The 19,382-nt window shown below is 52.4% G+C and overlaps 9 protein-coding genes across 9 annotated transcripts; 2 read left to right on the plus strand and 7 right to left on the minus strand.

Moving 5' to 3' along the window:
- Positions 1 to 49: 49 nt before the first annotated feature.
- On the minus strand, positions 50 to 1,066 carry TRVA0_007S00298 (uncharacterized protein; the record flags this gene model as incomplete). Its single annotated transcript, XM_076683179.1, has 1 exon — positions 50 to 1,066. One exon carries the CDS (start codon positions 1,064 to 1,066, stop codon positions 50 to 52), a length of 1,017 nt encoding a protein of 338 aa, XP_076542423.1.
- Positions 1,067 to 1,332: 266 nt separating this feature from the next.
- Positions 1,333 to 1,803, minus strand: TIM17 (protein transporter TIM17; the record flags this gene model as incomplete). Its single annotated transcript, XM_076683180.1, has 1 exon — positions 1,333 to 1,803. The coding sequence occupies one exon, from the start codon at positions 1,801 to 1,803 to the stop codon at positions 1,333 to 1,335; it is 471 nt and encodes a 156-aa protein (XP_076542424.1).
- A 968-nt stretch (positions 1,804 to 2,771) lies between these two features.
- PSA1 (mannose-1-phosphate guanylyltransferase) lies at positions 2,772 to 4,031 on the minus strand (the record flags this gene model as incomplete). Its single annotated transcript, XM_076683181.1, has 2 exons — positions 2,772 to 3,962; positions 4,008 to 4,031. 2 exons carry the CDS (start codon positions 4,029 to 4,031, stop codon positions 2,772 to 2,774), a joined length of 1,215 nt encoding a protein of 404 aa, XP_076542425.1.
- An 821-nt stretch (positions 4,032 to 4,852) lies between these two features.
- On the minus strand, positions 4,853 to 6,886 carry YME1 (i-AAA protease YME1; the record flags this gene model as incomplete). The annotated part of the gene is made up of 1 exon (XM_076683182.1): positions 4,853 to 6,886. One exon carries the CDS (start codon positions 6,884 to 6,886, stop codon positions 4,853 to 4,855), a length of 2,034 nt encoding a protein of 677 aa, XP_076542426.1.
- A 2,160-nt stretch (positions 6,887 to 9,046) lies between these two features.
- LEU1 (3-isopropylmalate dehydratase LEU1) lies at positions 9,047 to 11,368 on the plus strand (the record flags this gene model as incomplete). The annotated part of the gene is made up of 1 exon (XM_076683183.1): positions 9,047 to 11,368. The coding sequence occupies one exon, from the start codon at positions 9,047 to 9,049 to the stop codon at positions 11,366 to 11,368; it is 2,322 nt and encodes a 773-aa protein (XP_076542427.1).
- Positions 11,369 to 11,552: 184 nt separating this feature from the next.
- TRVA0_007S00408 (uncharacterized protein) lies at positions 11,553 to 12,410 on the plus strand (the record flags this gene model as incomplete). The annotated part of the gene is made up of 1 exon (XM_076683184.1): positions 11,553 to 12,410. The coding sequence occupies one exon, from the start codon at positions 11,553 to 11,555 to the stop codon at positions 12,408 to 12,410; it is 858 nt and encodes a 285-aa protein (XP_076542428.1).
- Positions 12,411 to 12,612: 202 nt separating this feature from the next.
- Positions 12,613 to 15,492, minus strand: TRVA0_007S00430 (uncharacterized protein; the record flags this gene model as incomplete). Its single annotated transcript, XM_076683185.1, has 1 exon — positions 12,613 to 15,492. One exon carries the CDS (start codon positions 15,490 to 15,492, stop codon positions 12,613 to 12,615), a length of 2,880 nt encoding a protein of 959 aa, XP_076542429.1.
- A 1,318-nt stretch (positions 15,493 to 16,810) lies between these two features.
- On the minus strand, positions 16,811 to 17,992 carry CPR6 (peptidylprolyl isomerase CPR6; the record flags this gene model as incomplete). Its single annotated transcript, XM_076683186.1, has 2 exons — positions 16,811 to 17,839; positions 17,894 to 17,992. 2 exons carry the CDS (start codon positions 17,990 to 17,992, stop codon positions 16,811 to 16,813), a joined length of 1,128 nt encoding a protein of 375 aa, XP_076542430.1.
- Positions 17,993 to 18,113: 121 nt separating this feature from the next.
- TRVA0_007S00474 (uncharacterized protein) lies at positions 18,114 to 19,262 on the minus strand (the record flags this gene model as incomplete). Its single annotated transcript, XM_076683187.1, has 1 exon — positions 18,114 to 19,262. The coding sequence occupies one exon, from the start codon at positions 19,260 to 19,262 to the stop codon at positions 18,114 to 18,116; it is 1,149 nt and encodes a 382-aa protein (XP_076542431.1).
- Positions 19,263 to 19,382: the final 120 nt, after the last annotated feature.

Consider the following 19,382-nt stretch of genomic DNA (forward strand, 5'->3'; position numbering starts at 1 on the left):
TTATAGACGAATAAAAAAAAGCGATAAAGAATAAAGAGAAAACGATGGATTATAACTCTTTGTCCAAGTCCTGCTGTTCCTTCTGCTGCTGAGCCGCCGAAGTAACTCGCGCATCCAATATATCTAACCTGCTAGTGTTGATATTGTATTGTTGCGCATAGTTCATGACTTTTTTAATCGTACTCTGAAGGGAGCCAGTGACTGGCGAAAGCACCAAGTCGACAGAACCACCGACAACATTGCCAATCAATACTTCAAGGCCGTCGGTAACAGACTGGAAAAAGGGGCCCAGCAGAATATTGCCTACGACCTGAGAAAGCCCTCCAGTCAACGGGCTCAGTGCTGAGGATGCAGCGCTCAACAAATTGTCAATCTGGCCATCGAGTCCCGTGAGCAAGGCAGTCACAGATTGGGCACCACCCCGTCCTGGATCGTTCTTAAACGTATTCATAAGCTCGTCAACCCGCTGCTGGGCATTGTTGATCCCAGACTTGACAGAGTCAATTGCATTAAACTGCCGTGTTTCTATCTCCACCTCCTCATCAAGGTCTCGTTTCGTCTTTTCCTTCTCGCGATCCTGAACCACTCTATTCTGCAGCTGAAGACGGAGGTTCTCAATACGAGTCGTATTAATTTTGTAAGTCTGCGAGTAATTGACAAGCTTAGAGAGTGTTGTCTGCAGCGCACCCGTCACTGGAGACATGACCAGGTCAAAAGTACCGCCAACAAGGTTTCCGACGAGAACCTCTAAGCCATCTGTCACCGACTGCACAAATGGTCCGAGCAGAACGTTACCTATAGCCTGGGAGATACCAAGGGTAAACGGTGAAAGAGCCTCAGCCACGGACGCCGCCAAGTTATCTGCCTGGCCGTCAAGTCCCGTGAGCACATTAACCACAACCGCGGCACCAGCGTGTTGGGGGTCGTTACGAATTGTATTGAGCATGTTGTCTACCCGCTGATTGGCATTGGTGACAGCCCCACGAAGGAAGTTGATATCCGGGGCAGAGTCGTCAGCCGCCGCCAATGTAATTGAAGCAATAAGTATAATCAGAGAGGTCTTCATCGGTACACAGCTACACGCTTCACTACCTCCCCTCCACAGAATATATACCTTCCATGGTTTCCATTCCATGAGATTAGGTTAAATTGACTAATTTCTTCTCACAGGCATCATTTATCATACTTTTATTACAGGATAAATCAGACAAGGCAAATATATATATGTACAAATAAAAAAAATAAACCAAAATAAGCGTTAATGGCGGGGATAATGCAAGGTAATCTCGTTAAACCAGAATGTAAGTGATATGGGGTCCGTCTTGTTTCGTTTTAAGCACCCAGAGGAAGCTGCTGGCCCTCTGGAATCTGGGGCTGGACCGGAGCAGCACCGTAGGCCATCCATCGCTGCATGGCGATACCTACACCCTCGAACACGGCCAGGACACAGGCACAGGTGATGGCGGAGTTCCTGGTATGCTTCCAGCCACCTCGCAGAGCAAGGGCACCACCGGTGAAGAAACCGGCAATGATGGCATTGAACGGATCTTCGGTCCGCCGCACGCCCTTAACGGCGCAATCAAACGTAGAGAAAAGGCCACCCCAGACGCCAAAGTTACCGCCGACAGTGGGCGCTCGCACCTTGATGGCGCTGATAGCACCCGCTCGTCGCTCGCCAATAGGCGAGTTTCGGAAGCCCTTGAGGCCGTGCCAGATAGTGCCACCAATCAAACCCATGGAGTAAGCGCCACCAAAATCACTCAGGACAACAATAGGGCATGGATCTCGGCTATGGTCACCCATCTTTGTCTATATTTCTGCTCCTTCGTGTGCTGAATAAATAAATATGGAATGTGATTCCGTTAATTTGAAATGAAAAAAATCTTCGACGTTCTAAATTTTTTTTTTAATTTTCCACCCGCAGCGGGCGCATTCTCCCAGCTTAGGTAATATCACTTAACCCGAAGTTTAGCCGACGACACAGGCGACACAGTCTCGGGTAGTGGGGTCCGCTACCCCAACCCTATTAGACTCGGCAGAAATGTTCCATTATCCGAAAAGCGCATCGCCGATATCTATCAACATTGTAGGGGTATTGTAGGTATACCAGAGTATGGACAATATTGTATGTACCAACAGTAATGTATCTATCACAGTGGACAACATTTGGTATCCCAGTGTATCGACAATATTGTACATGTTCCAATCGACAGTACAGTAGGAACCCCCATTGCATCGACAATGTCGTAGGTAGATCTGATTGCATATGTCAAGAATTTGCCGTTTTCATTACCGGTGCTTCACACTGTATAAGGCGCTACCGTACCTCTATTATTTCAGTTTTTAGATTAGTTAGTTTTTAGATAACTCAACAATGAATGACAACACTTATATATCACAATTTCAGACGACAATATATATAGTTCTTAATCGAAGAGAAGCAAAAAAGGGCAATTATATTGTCACTTGCCATTATCACGGCATATAATTGTAACGACACAGCCATTGAGTTATTATGTGCCACACTAGAAGCTCAAAAGACTACAAGCACAGTAGACATTTTGACAGACTACTATCTGCTCCTACTACAGATGTTTCAGACCTGTTACAGCTAAACACAGTAATTCACAGGGCTAGTATACGCGATATCGCCGACCCATTAAAGCATTAATTAGCGGATAGTTGGTAACTCCGCGAAGCGGAGCCCCAGGGGGGTCTGGGGGGACTGGTCCCCCCAATTGCGTATCGTGAATGATGGACGATTGTTCTGTCTACATGATAACCTCGTGCTCGACGTCGTCCTTGAGTTCCTTATGAGGAAGAACAATGGTGTTCTTGACGTGGACTTCGTCGGCGACGATGACGTTCTTGGCGAGGATGGTCACCGTCTTGGTCGAGGACGCAGAGTAATCGTTCGAGTCGATCGGCGAGCCCTCGACACGCGCCCAGGCGCCCACCTTGACGCCCTCCGACAAAATCGAGTGCAGCACCGTCGCATCGTGCTTGACTTCAGCGCCCTCGAGCACGATCGAGTCCTTAATTCGCGCGCCCTTACCCACCTTAGCCCGGGGGCCCACGGCGACAAACGGACCCAGCTTGGCCGTCGGGTCAACCTCGGCAGACGGGTCGATATACACCGGTGGCACGATAGCCGCCGAAGGGGCAGCCATGCCAGGAGACTTGGGATCTGCCTGGAACTGCTGGTTCAGGTACATTGAGTTTGCCAGCAGAGCCGAACCGGCCTCCTTGACCTGGCGCCAAAAGTCACGCGTCTCGTAAACGTAGAAGTCCTGGGTCTCGGTCAAATCTACGAGAACATCCTGCTCGAGCCGCAGAATGTCTTCATCAACTTCTTCGGCAAAGGAGTCGCGCAGGAACTCAAGCCGCCGGTCCTTGGCGGAGGCAATCTCATCAAACAGCGTCTGGCCAAAGATGTAAACACCGGCGTTGACGAGCGGCGAGATCGCCGACTCAGGCTTCTCGACGTAGTGCACGACCTTACCGTTGGCGTCGGCCACAATGGCGCCAAAGTTGGCCGCGATCTTCTTGGGCACCCGGGTACCCAGAATGACCGCCTTGGCCTTCTTCTCGTCAAACATGCGATTCATCTCCGCCAGCGGGAACGACGAGCACACGTCAGCATGGATGACGAAGAACTTAGACGGGTTCCCCTTGAGGATCACGTCTCGGAAGTGGTACAGCCCACCGGCGGTGCCCATCGCCTTGTACTCGCGCAGGTATTTCACCGAGAGGTGCGGGTGCTGGCGCGCCGTGTCCCGGATAAACTCATCAAACACGGCGTCCTCGTAGAACCCAATAAGAATGATCTCCTTGACGGTCGGCACTTTCGCCACGGCGTCCACCGAGTGCGACAGCAGTGGCTTTCCGGCCACCGGGAACAGCACCTTGGGGATGTCCAAAGAGAGTGGTCGGAATCGCGTGCCTCGCGTACCGCCGCCAACCTACTCAATTAGCTTCTGCCTGTCATTTAAACCCACTTTACCTACAAGAATGAGTGCTTTCGATGCCATTGCCCAACTTCAATTGATTCTAATCGGGGATTGGAGGTTACGTGGAGGCTCACCTCATCCCCCCTGCGCCCTTTTATTTCTAGTGGTGTTGCGCCCGCGCCTCCCGACCATCCCCGGCAAACCCCCCTCCAAATCTCCCTTCTGGAACAACCGCTTAGAGGAAGGTTCAGGGGGGTTCAAGGGGGGCTAGCCCCCCTGCTACCGGGGTCTGGGGCAGATCCCCAAGAATCTTCTCAGGGACTGTACTTGCAGCCTACCGACATTACGCATGACCGCGCTGGTTGTGAACCGAACCCTTTTGATGTTGCGCATTGCCGTACTCCCAACGACTTTACGACTTCGACAAACCTCCCCGAAGCGCTACGCGGCGGGAGCCGCACGAGCCGCGCAGGCGGGATCTGTGGTAGAGCCCCAGTACAAAAGCTGCCACTGATTGAATAATAATGTTGCGTATATGGGGGGACCAGTCCTCTTAACCCCCCCCCTGGAGCTCCGCTTCGCGGAGGGAGCCTCACGAGTCGAACTAGAGGGAGGGGGGGGTTTGGGGGGTGCAACCCCCCTACTAACGGGGTCTGGGGCAGCGCCCCAGTACATACAGATGGGGACTGTAACCCCCCTGAGACTTGGCTAATAATTAATGTATAAAGTACTATTAGATGGGTACAGATATGGGACCAGTCCCCCCAAGGTCCTTCTCTGGGGCTTCGCGGGAGGGATTCGGGGGACTGGGAGGGGGCAAAGCCCTGGTACGGGGTTTGGGGCAGAGCCCCAATGCGGGAGGATTTCATATACAGAGGCTACCGCGAACGGGCAGATGCAGATTAGCTGATGGGGGCTCCGAGGCCGGAGACTTCTTCGCCTTCGCCGCGGGGGTCGCGGATATCGGAGGACTTAACGACGGTGTTGGTGACGGTACGTTCACGGTCGAGCTTGTGGCCGCGGACGACTTTTTCCATTTCGTCCTTGTCGAGGGTCTCGTACTCGAGGAGGCCCTGGGCGAGGCGCTCGAGCTCGACGCGCTTGTCGGCGAGCATCTGGCGGGTGCGCTTCTCCGACTCCTGCAGCAAGGTGCGGATCTGCTGCTCGGCGAGGTGCTTGGTGTCGGCAGACCACTCGGACCAGTTCTCGGAGAGGTCGACGGGGCCAATGGCGTCGCTCATGCCAAAAGCGGTGACCATAGCGCGGGCGACCTGGGTGGCGCTCTTGAGGTCCGAGGAGCACCCGGAGGTGACGAAGTCGCTGCCACGCGTCAGTTCCTCGGCGATCTTGCCGCCCATGCATACGTCGAGTTTGGCTAGGAGCTCTCGTCGCGTCTGGTCGTACTTGTCCATCTCAGGCAGCTGGAACGTGATACCCAGCGCCGAGCCTCGCGGCAGAATCGTCGCCTTGTAGAGGCTGGTAGCTCCGGGGGTGTACATGGCCATGATAGCGTGGCCGGCCTCGTGGTACGCTGTGTTTTCGCGGGATTCCTCGGTGAGCACCATGGTCTGGCGTGCGGCTCCCAGCAGCAGCTTGTCCTTGGCCCACTCAAAATGGCTCATGTCGACGGAAACGGCCTTCGACCGCGACGCGTAGATGGCGGCCTGGTTGACGAGGTTCATGAGGTCGGCGCCCGAGAAGCCCGCAGTTCCTCTTGCGAGCAATGCTGGGTCGACGGTTGGAGCTGTCTCGACCTTCTTCATGTGGTGCTTCAAAATGGCGATTCGCCCTCGAACGTCAGGCAGCTCCACGTGGACGATCTTATCGAATCGGCCCGGTCGCGTGAGCGCCTTGTCCAGAGTCTCAGGGAAGTTAGTGGCGGCAATGAAGATGACACCAGTCGTCTGCGAGAACCCGTCTAGGTCGACCAGCAACTGGTTGAGCGTCTGTTTAGAGTAGGCGTGGTCCTTGGGGTTTCGCTTCGACCCAATGGCGTCAAGCTCATCAATGAACACAATGGCGGGAGCCTTGGCCCGCGCCGCAGCAAACAACTCTCGTACCCGCTTGGCGCCAACACCCACGTAAAGCTCGTCGAACTCGGACCCGCTCATAAAGAAGAACGGCACTCCGGCCTCACCGGCCACAGCTCGGGCCAGCAGCGTCTTACCGGTCCCCGGTGGGCCCGTCAGCAGAATACCCTTGGGCAGCTTACCGCCGAGACCCGTGAACTTGGACGGATCCTTGAGGAATTCGACGATTTCCTCGAGCTCGGCTCGCGCCTCGTCGACACCGTGGACATCGGTGAACTTGACGTTTGAAGTGGTACCGTTGGCACCATCCATCTTGGCCGTCGACAGGTCCGGCGTACCGCCCTTGAGGATGCTCGCCGATTCAGTAAAGAACGTCAGGCCCACCACAAGTCCCCATCCAGCGAGCCCCATCGGGATCAGCCATTTGAGCCACTTGAGGAGCGACGACATGGCCGTCTCGGTGATGATCACGTGGACAGGGTCCCCCTTGGTGCCCCGGCCGGCGCCGCCACTAAAAACGTGGCCCGCGACTAGGCCGTTGGATCCATTCATGCCTTCAGAGACGGCTGTTGATCCCATCATCATGGAGTGACCTCCAAAAGCCTCTTCCGGGGCGGAGTTGGCCAGTATGCTCTTCTCTATGGCCTCCGCCTTGTCCGTGTGTCCGATCGACTTGAGCGCCTGGATATACAGCGCGTCGCACTCCGTGTTCTTCGCCACACCGGGGGACTCGTACCGCGACACCACCAGGTGCGGGTAGTTTGAGGCTAGCAGCTTGCGGTAGAAGTCCGCCTGCAGCCGCGCGTTTGTCAACCCCCGGTTCGCCTTCTGCTCACTCTGCGACAGCTGGTACGTCGTGTACGATCCGGCGGGTGCCGCTTGGAAGCTCTTGGTCGAGAACAGCATCCGCATCGCCGGTATCATACGGGCGCTACGCAGCGCCCGCGTGCTTCTCAGTGTAGATAGCATCCGTTTAGTCCTAGTTGGTTACTATGGTACAGTGGATTCTCCCCTATTCCTAGTCAAATCACACACAGTTAAACTCTCCGTTTTTCCTTTCTTTCCCAACTCGTCTTTTCAGCAGAAAATGTATCGAGTGGAAGCGTCTGGAAGTATAATCGAAGGTTTGGGTTGGAGTGGTGGATAAGTCCGCCTCCCAACGGCTGTGATTCGACCGGGGCATTATCACGTGATTGCAGAAGCACGTGACTTGTAACAACGCCGCATGCGGCGCGGAAGAGCCCCGGGCCCGCTTGGCGGTCCCTGCGTCTGTGCGTACGTACTGGGGCGCTGCCCCAGACCCCGTCAGTAGGGGGGTTGCACCCCCCAAACCCCCCGCCTACGATAAGAAGCCAATTACATACGGCTTAGTCCTCCTTAGCTAGCGTGCATGCGTGAATCCCACAGGTGACAAATTGGCTAAAAAAAAGAGTACGTTGATTTTGTGATACTGAAACATTTAACGTTTCTTACCTACAATAAGTGGAAAGAGTTGGGGGGTTACACGCATTAGAATTCTGGGATTGGATTGACTGCATGTGGGGGCCAAGGGATTAAATTGTAATTCCCACGTACACTTGATTACGCTGTACGTTAGAGGAGGCTTTGAATGATTACGCTAGAGGGGTAATACATGTGTAGAATAACATGATTATGGTATGTCAGTTGTGTAGAATAACGCAATTACGTTAGAGGAGATTTAATATAATATTTATCTTGGTATGAAGTCCGTCGCCTAGAGTGAAGGAGTAATAACAAAGTGTTCCTCGCTGTCAGTGGCTTTTGGCCCCAAAACATAACAGGCGACATGAAATGTCACAGCATGGCTCGTCTTCCCATTGCAACGACAAATTCATGATAGGAGGCCAAGGCGGCCAGACTTATTATGCTTATCCCCAAGATAGATAGTTTAGGCATGAATGCGATCTATCTATGTAGAGGATATCTGCTAGAAGCAAGCTAGCTAGCTAAGCCGCCTCAGGTCTTCGTCTGTGCTGAAAAATACTGCAACAGTTCAAAAAGCTATGCTTTGTGACTTAACGGGGACCAGATAACATGTCACAAGTATTCCGGTATGAAAAGTGGACGGGCCGATTTCAGTGCAGAACTACCGGTACCGGTACTGCTAGCATGAAGAAATACCGTATTAATTGATCATTCATATGAAGTCCTCGCAGACTGTATGATGATTATTCGTAGAAAGCTCCCCCCTCGCAGATCGTACACATAATCAATTGGGCTTCCTGTTCAATTCGCGTTCAACTCCAAAAAGATATCAAAAGGGCTTCTCAGGATTGTAATTACTCCGTAAACGGAGTAGACGTTCCAACCCCATGGCTTGTGCTGTAGTTGGCTTCTCAGATTGTAATTGCTCCGCAAACGGAGTAGATATTCCAGCCGTGTGGCTCGCTTATTCGGTCTCCGGAATACGTGGAATGGCGCCGCACGCGCCGCACTGGACTCCGTGGAACCGCCCGGTATCGGTCCGATCGCCCCACCATCCCCCCTGGTTTTCCTCGCTGAAAATTTCACTGCGCCGTTCTCCAGTAGACTAAATTGGCTAATTGGCAAACACTGCAAATAAATGCTTAAATATTTAACGTATATAACGAAATGAATTGAATAAAATGTGAGAAATAACGAAAATTTCACCATACTTACACTAGATGTAAAGCAATGCTGGCTTCAAATGTACAAATGACTGTATTCAGCATACAACACGCAGACGTAACCAATACCCCACACGAATACCACGCCGAATAACACGCGAGATCGAAGCAGCTACTGTAGCGAAATCGGGGATGACGGTACGCCGCATTACCACCCATTACCAATGAGTCAGGTCTAAACCATGGTGGCAGATCAGAAGTGCCGCTATGCCGTAGTAATAGCCCGCGTGTGATTGGTCGGCGAAGTCGCTCCGGTATCGGCACCCATAGTGATTACTGTACGAATCGCCCTTCCTGGACCCAGGCCGTTCGAAACAGATATATAACGTCGATTTTCTCGTTTTTCTTTCCATTTGATCACCTTTCCTACCTTTGATCTACTAACCAAATACAAAAAATGACTGCTGGACCACAAACCCTCTACGATAAGGTCTTCCAGGATCACGTCGTGCACAAGTCCGACGGCACCTACCTCCTCTACATCGACCGGCACCTCGTCCACGAGGTGACCTCGCCACAAGCCTTTGAGGGCCTGCGAAACGCCGGTCGAAAGGTCAGAAGGGTCGACTGCACCCTGGCGACCGTGGATCACAATATCCCCACTACCCCACGAACCAACTTCAAGTCGATCTCCTCGTTCATCAAGGAGGACGACTCGCGACTTCAGTGCGCTACCCTCGAGGAGAACGTGCGAGACTTTGGCGTGCGATATTTCGGCATGGAAGACTCTCGCCAGGGTATTGTCCACGTAGTGGGCCCAGAGCAGGGCTTCACTCTCCCGGGAACCACCGTCGTGTGCGGCGACTCCCACACCTCGACCCACGGTGCTTTTGGTGCCCTGGCGTTCGGTATTGGTACCTCTGAGGTCGAGCACGTCCTCGCGACGCAGACCATCATCCAGGCCAAGTCCAAGAACATGCGGGTCAACGTTGTTGGTAAGCTTCAGCCAGGCATCACCTCCAAGGATCTGGTGCTCCACATCATTGGCCGCATTGGTACGGCCGGTGGTACGGGTTGCGTCATTGAGTTCGCCGGCGAGGCGGTCCAGGCGCTTTCAATGGAGGCGCGAATGTCTATCTGCAACATGGCCATCGAGGCCGGTGCCCGAGCCGGCATGATCGCTCCAGACGACATTACTTTCGACTACATCAAGGGCCGGCCACTGGCTCCATCTGGTGCTGAATGGGACAAGGCCGTTGCATACTGGAAGACTCTCCGAACTGACGAGGGTGCCAAGTTCGACATTGATGTCGAGATCAAGGGCGATGAGATCATTCCGACCGTCACCTGGGGTACTTCTCCCCAGGACGCCCTGCCTATCACCGGCAGTGTGCCAGACCCAGCGAAGGAGTCTGATCCAATCAAGAAGGCCGGCATGGAGCGGGCACTCGAGTACATGGGCCTTACCGCCAACACTCCGCTCACTGAGGTCAAAATCGATAAGGCATTCATTGGCTCCTGCACCAACTCGCGAATCGAGGATCTCCGGGCTGCTGCCGCTATCGTCAAGGGCCGAAAGAAGGCCGATAACGTGTCGCGAGTGCTCGTTGTGCCGGGCTCCGGTCTTGTTAAGAAGTTGGCCGAGAAGGAGGGTCTCGACAAGATCTTCGAGGCTGCTGGCTTCGAATGGCGAGAGGCTGGTTGCTCTATGTGTCTTGGTATGAACCCAGATATCCTGTCGCCAAAGGAGCGATGCGCCTCTACTTCCAACCGAAACTTTGAGGGCCGACAGGGTGCCCAGGGTCGAACGCATCTCATGTCTCCAGTCATGGCTGCTGCTGCGGCCATTGATGGTCACCTGACGGATGCCAGAAAGTACATCCCCAAGGACGCTCCCTCTCAGTCGATCGAGTCACCAAAGGACTACTCTGACGAGAAGGCTTCCCTCGCTGTTGCTGCTGAGGAGGTTGAGATCGACGCTAATGGTAACCCAGTCAACGGGTACACTAACGACGCTAGTGGTCCTGCTCCAACCCAGGCTGCTTCTACTTCTTCTTCTTCGTCGTCTGCCACTGGTATCCCAGTGTTCAAGATCGAGGAAGGCGTTGCTGCGCCGCTTCTCAAGGCTAACGTCGACACGGACGCTATCATTCCAAAGCAGTTCTTGAAGACCATCAAGCGAACCGGTCTCTCAGCTGGTCTCTTCTACGAGCTCCGATTCAAGCCTTTGGAGAACGGCAAGATGGAGAAGACCGACTTTGTGCTCAACGTTGCCCCATGGGACAAGGCCAAGATCCTTGTTGTTTCTGGCGACAACTTCGGCTGTGGCTCTTCTCGAGAGCATGCTCCATGGGCTCTGGCTGACTTTGGCATCCGATCCATCATCGCCCCGTCGTTCGGTGACATTTTCTACAACAACTCGTTCAAGAACGGCTTGCTGCCAATCAGAGTCCCCGCCGAGGTCATCTCCGAGAAGCTCATCCCGGTGGCCCAGAGGGGTGAGAACCTTCGAGTTGACTTGGAGAACCAGCAGATCACCGACAGCGCGGGCACCGTTCTGGTGGACCACTTTGATGTCGAGCCATTCCGAAAGGACTGCCTTGTCAACGGTCTTGACGATATTGGCATCACCCTCAAGAAGGAGGACTACATCAACCAGTACGAGGCTTTGCGACGGGACAAGTTTAGCTTTTTGGAGACCGGCCACGGCTCACAGTGCGTCAACCCAGTCAAGGGTGCCAAGAAGAGCCCATTCGGTGTCACTGCTCAGGAGTGGTAACCAAAGTCTATTATGTCCTTTAGCCTTTTCTTATTTGCATATCTATTTAACTAATAATCCGATTAATGACATTGTTTATTAACTTTATTCTTCCATCTCGATCCCTGTGCTTAAATACTTTGAGAGTGACCCCTTAGTCCCTGTGCTTTTATGTATTGAAGAGTAATCCCTGTGCTTATATATAATGGCTAGCTTTGAGGAGTACTATAACAGCTTGGTGACCTCAGACCCATGGGTCGGTCTACCTTTGACTAAAGACGAGTCACGAAAGTTCTGCGTGGATTGGATGCCGCTTTTGGTGCGGCTCTACGTGAAGCATTTTGGACAGTCGGTGGTGTCCGTCGACCGCATTGTCGACAGTGCAGAATATCAGAGCGACCTGGCAGTGTTGGTAAACTTGTTCAAGGTCGAAGAGCGAGCCAAGGGCCAGGCGGATTTGAGCATCGCTTACCGAACGATTTCCTCTATTATGCCCAAGCATGTGCAGAACATTCCTAAACGGTTCATCTCCTCCACCTCCAGCGACTCAATTCCACCTATGCGGCGTCTGGATACCAACATCGAGCCACCAAAACGGTCATCATCAAGTTCCGTTTACTGCTCACCTTGCGCAGACTCTACGATTACTCCTCCACCATCCTCAAGCTATGATAGGAGCTATCCAGATTCCACTACTACTACTTCGTCTGCACAGTCGTACTATTCCCAATCGTACCAGTCGCGCTACGAATCGATTGATCAAACAATCGTTGAGAGGCCACTCTCGCCCCAGCCATTGAGCGATACCGCTACGCTACTTGGCTCGACAGACTCGAGCTCCATGGGCTCTGATACATTGGAGTCTGAAATTGTCTACAACTACGAAGAGACACACCACAGCACTACACCCCTATCCATTGGATTCGCAAGTGAAAACGAACTGTTTCATTTCGATACGAGCGACGCAGTAGGCAATAGCCTTGTTGGATGGACCAAGACGAAAATGGCTCAGCCCGCAAAAATCAATGGTAAACAGAAGCTTAGAACTATGCTTAGGATTTAATTTAATCTCTCTAACCAGACAAATATGTACCATCACGGTGCGCTATTCTGAGCAGCCGCATTGGCGGGGGGTTTGGGGGGTGCAACCCCCCTACTAACGGGGTCTGTAAAGATGGGGGGCCTCCAAAAAGGTATGGTGCTACGTGATTGTGGGGTAATTGTAGAGGGATAATGTTCTATTCATGTACAATTCGTTATTCGTTTCAGTTCCAGCCGCGATAAGGAGATGGCTTGGTCAATAAATTAGCTTGGTCATCATCGTTCGATTCCACGTGTCGCAGCGACGTAGTCGAATGCTGAGCGACCACCCCGGCCGAGGGCTGGACAAGGCTAGACAAGGACTCAGCCCCGTCATAATATGCGAGATCACCCTGGTATGGTGCATAAGCGTTGGCGTTTGTGTAGGGGTTGCCATTTGCATAAGGGTGGTATGGTTCGGTAAGCAGTGAGCGCTGAGAGTCCAATGGCAAGCTATAAAGCGTGTCAGGCTTCTGCATCGAGTACACAGACTCTGCTTTAAGGTCCTCCTTGAGGTCCTCCTTGCTCGGCAAGGCGGAAGCGTCGTAGGAAGAGAGCTCCTCGCCGCTAGAGCTGTCTGGTATTGGTGCGGCCACAGGTTCCCCTTCAATCTCCCGGTAGTGGTCGTAGTCGAGCTCGTTCTCACCAATAATGTCAAACTTCTTGCCGTTAACCACAGACTCCCTGTTGTGCTTCTTCTTGTGATGGATACGAATTTTGGAGTCTGGAAGCATGGGGTTCGACTCGTACTCAAACTCATCGTTACCAGAAACCGAGTCCATGTGGCACACTTCTCGAAGCAGCGGCTCGGCTCGGGCATGCACCATTGGCACGGGCAGCCGCTTGTTGATAGCCGGGTTGAGGTACCGCTCTTCAAGGTTCGATCGCGTCTCCCACGTGTTGCCCATAGAAGTGGTCATGTCCATAAGCTCTCGCTCCTGCGCGTCTGGAATGAAGTACCAGAACCGGGCGTTGAACCGCTTGGCGGTGATGATCTTGAACAGCACGACCGAGACGGGCATCGGCGCAATGGCCACCGCCATCTTCCATTCGGACTGTCCCCAAATGACAGCCAGAAGAATGAGGTTGCCAAAAGCAGTGGCGAAAAGCATGCAATTGTTGAGCAGAGGCCAGAAGCTCCCGTCACTCTCCGTCTTGGTGACATTGATATACATGAGCGAGTACTTCTTGAGCACCGAGTCGAAGCAGAGGTAAAACGCGAGGATGGGCAGCACGAGAGGCTGGATCGATGTGAACGCCAACGCAATGCTCGCGTAGAATAACAGCCAATTGTAGTAGGCGGCGTAGTGGAAGGGCTGCGGCGCCGTGGCCAGCATGAGCTCTCGAGGAGTTGGAGAGAGCAGGTACCGCTGGATGGAGCCCCATAGCAGACTCACAGTCTGTAACAGATCCAGCACCGAGCCAAGGTTCGCTCGTAGTAGATACATGACCCAGAAGGACGAAGCGGCGATAACTGAGTTGGCAGTGTAGTCGCCGACTTTTTCCACAGCGTCCTTGAGACTAAAGCTCTCGTGCTTGACGAGCTGGACGATCATAGCACCGATGGACCACGCTACGTTGATAATGGTCAGCACGAAGAAGTTGTTGAAGAAGAAGAATGCATAGAGCTTGAGCGTGACATCGTGCTCTCGCTCGGTCTTGGTGATACGTCCCTGCCACTGGGACATGCGTCTCAGCAGCGTGGGCATGATCATGAAGACCAGCGTCGTGACTACAGGGGCCAAGAAACCCTGAAGGATGGAGAACAGAGTACGATACTGCTCCATGAAGGTGTTGAACCCGCCCCACAGTTGTCCGATTCGGCTCAAGTTGGTCAAAAAACAGCCAATGAACGCGTTAGGTACGATCCATAGAACCATTATAGCCGCATAGAACAGGTTTCCAAAGAACTGCTTCGAGGCCCGCTCGCCATACGACAGCACCATGTTGTTCCAGATGATGTCCTCAGGGCGCGGAGCCAGCTGGATGGACATCTTGGCCTTGCGGCCTACACCGGCATGCTTGGCCACAACATGGCAGTCCTCCTGTGAGTTGTACGACACGAGGGCGTATGGCAGGCAGTTATGGTTATCAATAGCCTCTCGCGCAGCCATAATCTGCTTTTCGAGCCGCATCGACCGGTTGATGTAGTAGTCAATGGCGTCCGTCTTCTTACCGTAAATGGCCTGGTCCGCTTTAGTTGGCTTACACAGTGGACGCTTCTCGGGCAGCTTGTTCGGGTCGCGGAGGTACTTTGCCAGCACCTTTTCGAGCTTGTTAACGGTTCGACTGTGATCTTCCAGCAGCAGGGTCAGATCCTTGACGTTCTTGCCAATGTTGATCTGCTGGATCGGCTTGTGGACCTTGAATCCGCGCAGAAGTGCCACAATGCCATCCTCGGAAAGATACTTTCTAGGCACTTCTGTGACGAGTAGCGTCCGCATGAAGAGCACCTGCTGGTACTCCTTGCTCATAAACGCCTTGCGCCTGATTTGGACGACTTTGGCGAAATTGTTCCACAAAAACACAAACACGACAATGTTGAACACGTATCCGAGTGCAATGTGGGCCGCAAAAGGCAGCCCCGCCACGCCTGTAGGCGTCAGCATTCCAAACACGCCAAGCTGCTCAATCTCGGTCTTGTTCAGGCTCCGCTCGTTGAAGATGATGTTCACTGGGATGGCTACTCCGCAACCAATGATGGCGCACACGAGAAAGATGTTTCGCAGCATCCGTTCGAACCGGATAAACACCGCGGCGTCAATGCCCAGCTTTTCAATGAGGGTCTCCTCAGACGTGACAAACACGCGGTAGAACCAGTAGATGAAGTTGCCCCCAAGGGGTGCCGGGCGCTTATTACCCTCGGTGTACCTGATCTTTGGAGCATAAATCAGGTTGTGGCGCGGTCTGATGATACAGAATGTGATGAAGAGCAGCAACGATCCCCCCAGGGAGATGATGAGACCGGCCAGCACAGAACTGGCCGTGTATTTGGTCGTCTTGAACGAGTCGTGGAGCAGGTCCAGCAGCTGCTGGCCTTTATCATCGTCACGAGGCACCAGCATATTTACTACCCCTTACAGCCCGTCTTCTTGGTAAAGTACTGTCCTGTCTTTATTTTTCGATAAAACCCCCCTGTTCTTCGATTTAACGATTAGCCTCAAGCGGTTAAAAAAATAAATAAAAAGAGAGTGAAATGTCACAGGAACTGGGGGCCTAGAGCGTAGCTTGCAAAGTAGCAAACAGGTCTGTGGATTTGGTTCCGGCTAAGGGAAAGGAAGCAGGAAGAGTACAGGCGAAACGAATGGGGGGTGGATTCGAAACGCTTACGGTGATCTCCCTCGTGTGCTGCGTGCAGTGCGTTGAAACAGCCGGTAGCACGATACCGCCGGGGATTTCTAACTTTTACAGCACAGATGGGGTTATTTCTGACTCGCCAGGTCAGCTAAAAAGTCGTCCAAGTGGCGTTATTGTCGCTGATATATGGCTGGACCCCTTTTTTCCAGTGTCGCGGGACAGTTCAAGAATGGAGGCTTCGGTGAGGCTAAAACATGGTGAAACCGTTTGCGCGAGATGGAACGATCCGCCGGCGCGCAGATCCATTTATTAATAGCCAAGGCCATGCGGCAGCTCCCTCCCATGCCAAGAGTACTTACAACGCGGCAAAACGACGCGTATTGCGGTACTGTAGCTTTTTTTTCTCATTGTATAACCCATGGTAGGTGGGTCTACTTGGATGCAAGGTACCAATTTGCAATTACATTCAACGGTTGCTGCATTCTTTGAAAATTTTTTGAGTGAGGCGTGCGTTTGCGCTTCTTGCCCGATTTGACAGCCAATCCCTGGGCCTTGATTAGCCTGAAATATCCTCGATTAATACACTTTTAATTACCGTACCGTCGTTAGGCTGATTTATTGAATCTTTTTACACTTCAGCTGGTACACTCCTAATATTGTATTATGGTCAACCTTAATCATTGGAGTGCAGTTATGTAACACCGTTTTGGACGCGTATTCGGCAATATGGCCCATGTAAGGTGTACACGTGGAAAACTAAAACATTAACCAATACACCAACGTTTTGGAGTGTATTCAGAATAGGTTACCCACCGGGTCCTTTCACAATCATAGGGTTTGGTTCAATGTTGAGCAGGCACTGAGTGGGCGGATCACAGTGATCGGCGCGCCGCATGCGGCTCACCCCTACTCATGAGGGGGTTTGGGGGGTTTCCCCCCAACTACGGGGTCTGGGGCAGAGCCCCAGGTAGTATCGATCCTGGGGGGCCAGCCCCCCAGACCCCCCGGGGCACCGCTTCGCGGAGGGCTACAATGTTCCAGAGAAGGTGACTGGTAGTATAGTATATCACGTTAGTACAGAAAGAACTAGAATTGAGAGAAGAGCTTGGACATGGCGGTGCGCTCGCGCGTTTCCCTGGCTCGCTTCGCAGCGCGCGCCTGGTCGAGCAGACTCTGAATCGCCTTGTCGTCGGGGATATAGGTCAGCGCCCGCTCAAGGTCGGCAATGGCATCGATTTCGTTTCGCGCCAACAAGTATCCATTGGCCCGCCGGTATAATGCCTTGGTCAGCTCCGTCTTGCCAATTTCCTCCAGATCCATTGCCTCGTCAGCAGCTTTAATAGCGTCAGTGGCCAGCTTCATCTTAATGCATACCAGCGATAGATTAAGGTAGCACGAGACCTTCATGTCGATCATTTTCTTGATATCGGCTTCTGACATGTCGTCCGGGAAGTATTCCTCCAAATACTGCACAGCTTTCTGGTACTTCTCCCGGGCGACTTTGTACTGCCCTGTCTTGAAATACCTGGTGCCAATGTTCTTGATGTCGCTAGCCACCGTGAATATTGTTTCCGGCTTGGTCAGGTCCACCAGTACCTCGTCCCTCATGTATTTCTCGTATTTGTCCCCGGTCGCGTCAACAGCCCGGACCTTTATCATGTCCGACTCGATCTTACCGCAGTCAGCCACCTTGACGTCCAGCAGTGGCCGGTCGTTATCGCCTACAGTGACCTCTTCAATTTGCCTCACCACTGACTTTCCGGCAATCACCTTGCCAAACACAACGTGCTTGCCGTCGAGATGAGGTGCGTCGGCACACGTAATGAAGAATTGCGATCCGTTAGTGTCTGGCCCGGCATTGGCCATTGATAGCAAGAACGGCTCATTGTGCTTGAGCTCTAGATTCTCGTCCTCAAAGGTCTCTCCGTATATGCTCTCGCCACCCGTGCCGTCCGCGTCAGTGATGTCTCCACCCTGGATCATGAAGTTCTTGATGACGCGGTGGAAGATGGAGTTTTTATAGGTAAGCGGCACGTTCTTCGTGCCCAGTTTCGTCTCGGGGTTAGTACATAGCTCGTAGAAGTTCTGGGCTGTCTTGGGGACAATATCTTTGAACTGCGATATGAGTTAGCTCGCTTCACTAGGTCAAGGGTATGTATATAGTCTTACCAGCTCAAAGACAATTCTCGACTGCTCTTCTCCGACTACAACGTCGAAGTATGTGTAGAGCCGGTCAGGGTTGGTTTTGTAGTGGAATTCGTCGACCATCACTTAATGACTTTTCCACGTAATTGATGGTCAAATGCCGGTAGTGATGAGATGACCGCTTTGCGGATATTGAATCAAAGTGGTTTTTCGCGATATTCGAGAACGTTCCGCGCGCCGCCATTTACACAACGCGACATTTCCGACACTGGGGTTGGAGACATCGAAACCCTCGCGTTCCACATAGGGCCATTGCAGAGTTGGTAATTTCCCGCTCCATACGCTCGTACCGCGATTCATTATCCTGGTCGTTTTTGGTTATCTCTGGGATGGGGCTGACGGGATTCGACGGGATATGGGCCGAGCTGGTACTGCTTGATACTTCGTCTTCGTCCTCGTTTAGTTCACTTAGTTCAGAGTCGCTAGTAGCTGTGAGATCTAGATGGTAGGTAGAAGTAGCATTGTATCTGATATCTTCGACTTCGGTCTCTGATCTTTGATGATCCGATCCTTCTTCCGACATGTTTTGATCGATTAGTCCTTCGTCTTCCGACTCATCTTGATCAACTGATCCTTCATCTTCCGACTCATCTTGATCAACTGATCCTTCATCTTCCGAGCCGTCTTGATGAACATCATCGTATTGCTCGTGCAGGTCAATTGATCCTTCATCTTCATGCGGCACATCTTGTTCAATTAGTCCTTCTTCATCCGAATCGTCTTGATCAAGTGATATTTCATCTTCATGCGGCCCTTGCTCGTCTGGTCCTTCATAATCATACAAACCATTGCGATTATCTAATCCGTCCGACTCTTCATGTTCACCCAACTTTTCATGTTCATCCGACTCTTCGTCTTCACCTAACCCCTCATGTTCATCTTCATGCTCGGAGAAATCTTTGTAGGCCCAGTCAAGACCGCTGTATCCATCAAGGTATCCACTGGTTTTAGGAGTATGCGACTTTTCGCCAAATAAAAACTTCCTCTGCGGAGGAGGAGGAGTCAGCAGATTGTCGAAGGCATCTTCCTCCAGCAATGGTCCTCTCGTAGGCGTCTGATCTACGACAGACCATGCTTTGCCAGTAGGTTTTCTTCTCTTTTTCCTTGATTCTTCGACCAGGGACCAGATATCACTCCGTCCAGCTTCTTCCAGTCCCCGGAGGTGCCCTCTGTCTTCAATGATCTCCCCGCTAGCCATGTCTACAACATCGCCCATCTCGAGCATCTCCTGGGCTCCGTACTTTTCGCATATTCGCTCCAGTTCACCAAGAAAGCGCCTGTCCAATTCATTTCGTCTTTCCGTCACATCTGCTTGCCGTCGATCTATCGACATGTCGTGCCATCATCACTATCGTGAAGGAGTTGGGAGACACGAACCGTTGAAAATTGAAAAATGGACGCGTCGAAAACACGCTAAAATTACTAATTTCTTCCAAATTATAAAACGTGTATG

The sequence above is a fragment of the Trichomonascus vanleenenianus genome, assembly GCF_965637985.1.
Source record: "Trichomonascus vanleenenianus strain CLIB 3782 genome assembly, contig: TRVA0_007S, whole genome shotgun sequence".
Taxonomy (NCBI): domain Eukaryota; kingdom Fungi; phylum Ascomycota; class Dipodascomycetes; order Dipodascales; family Trichomonascaceae; genus Blastobotrys; species Blastobotrys vanleenenianus.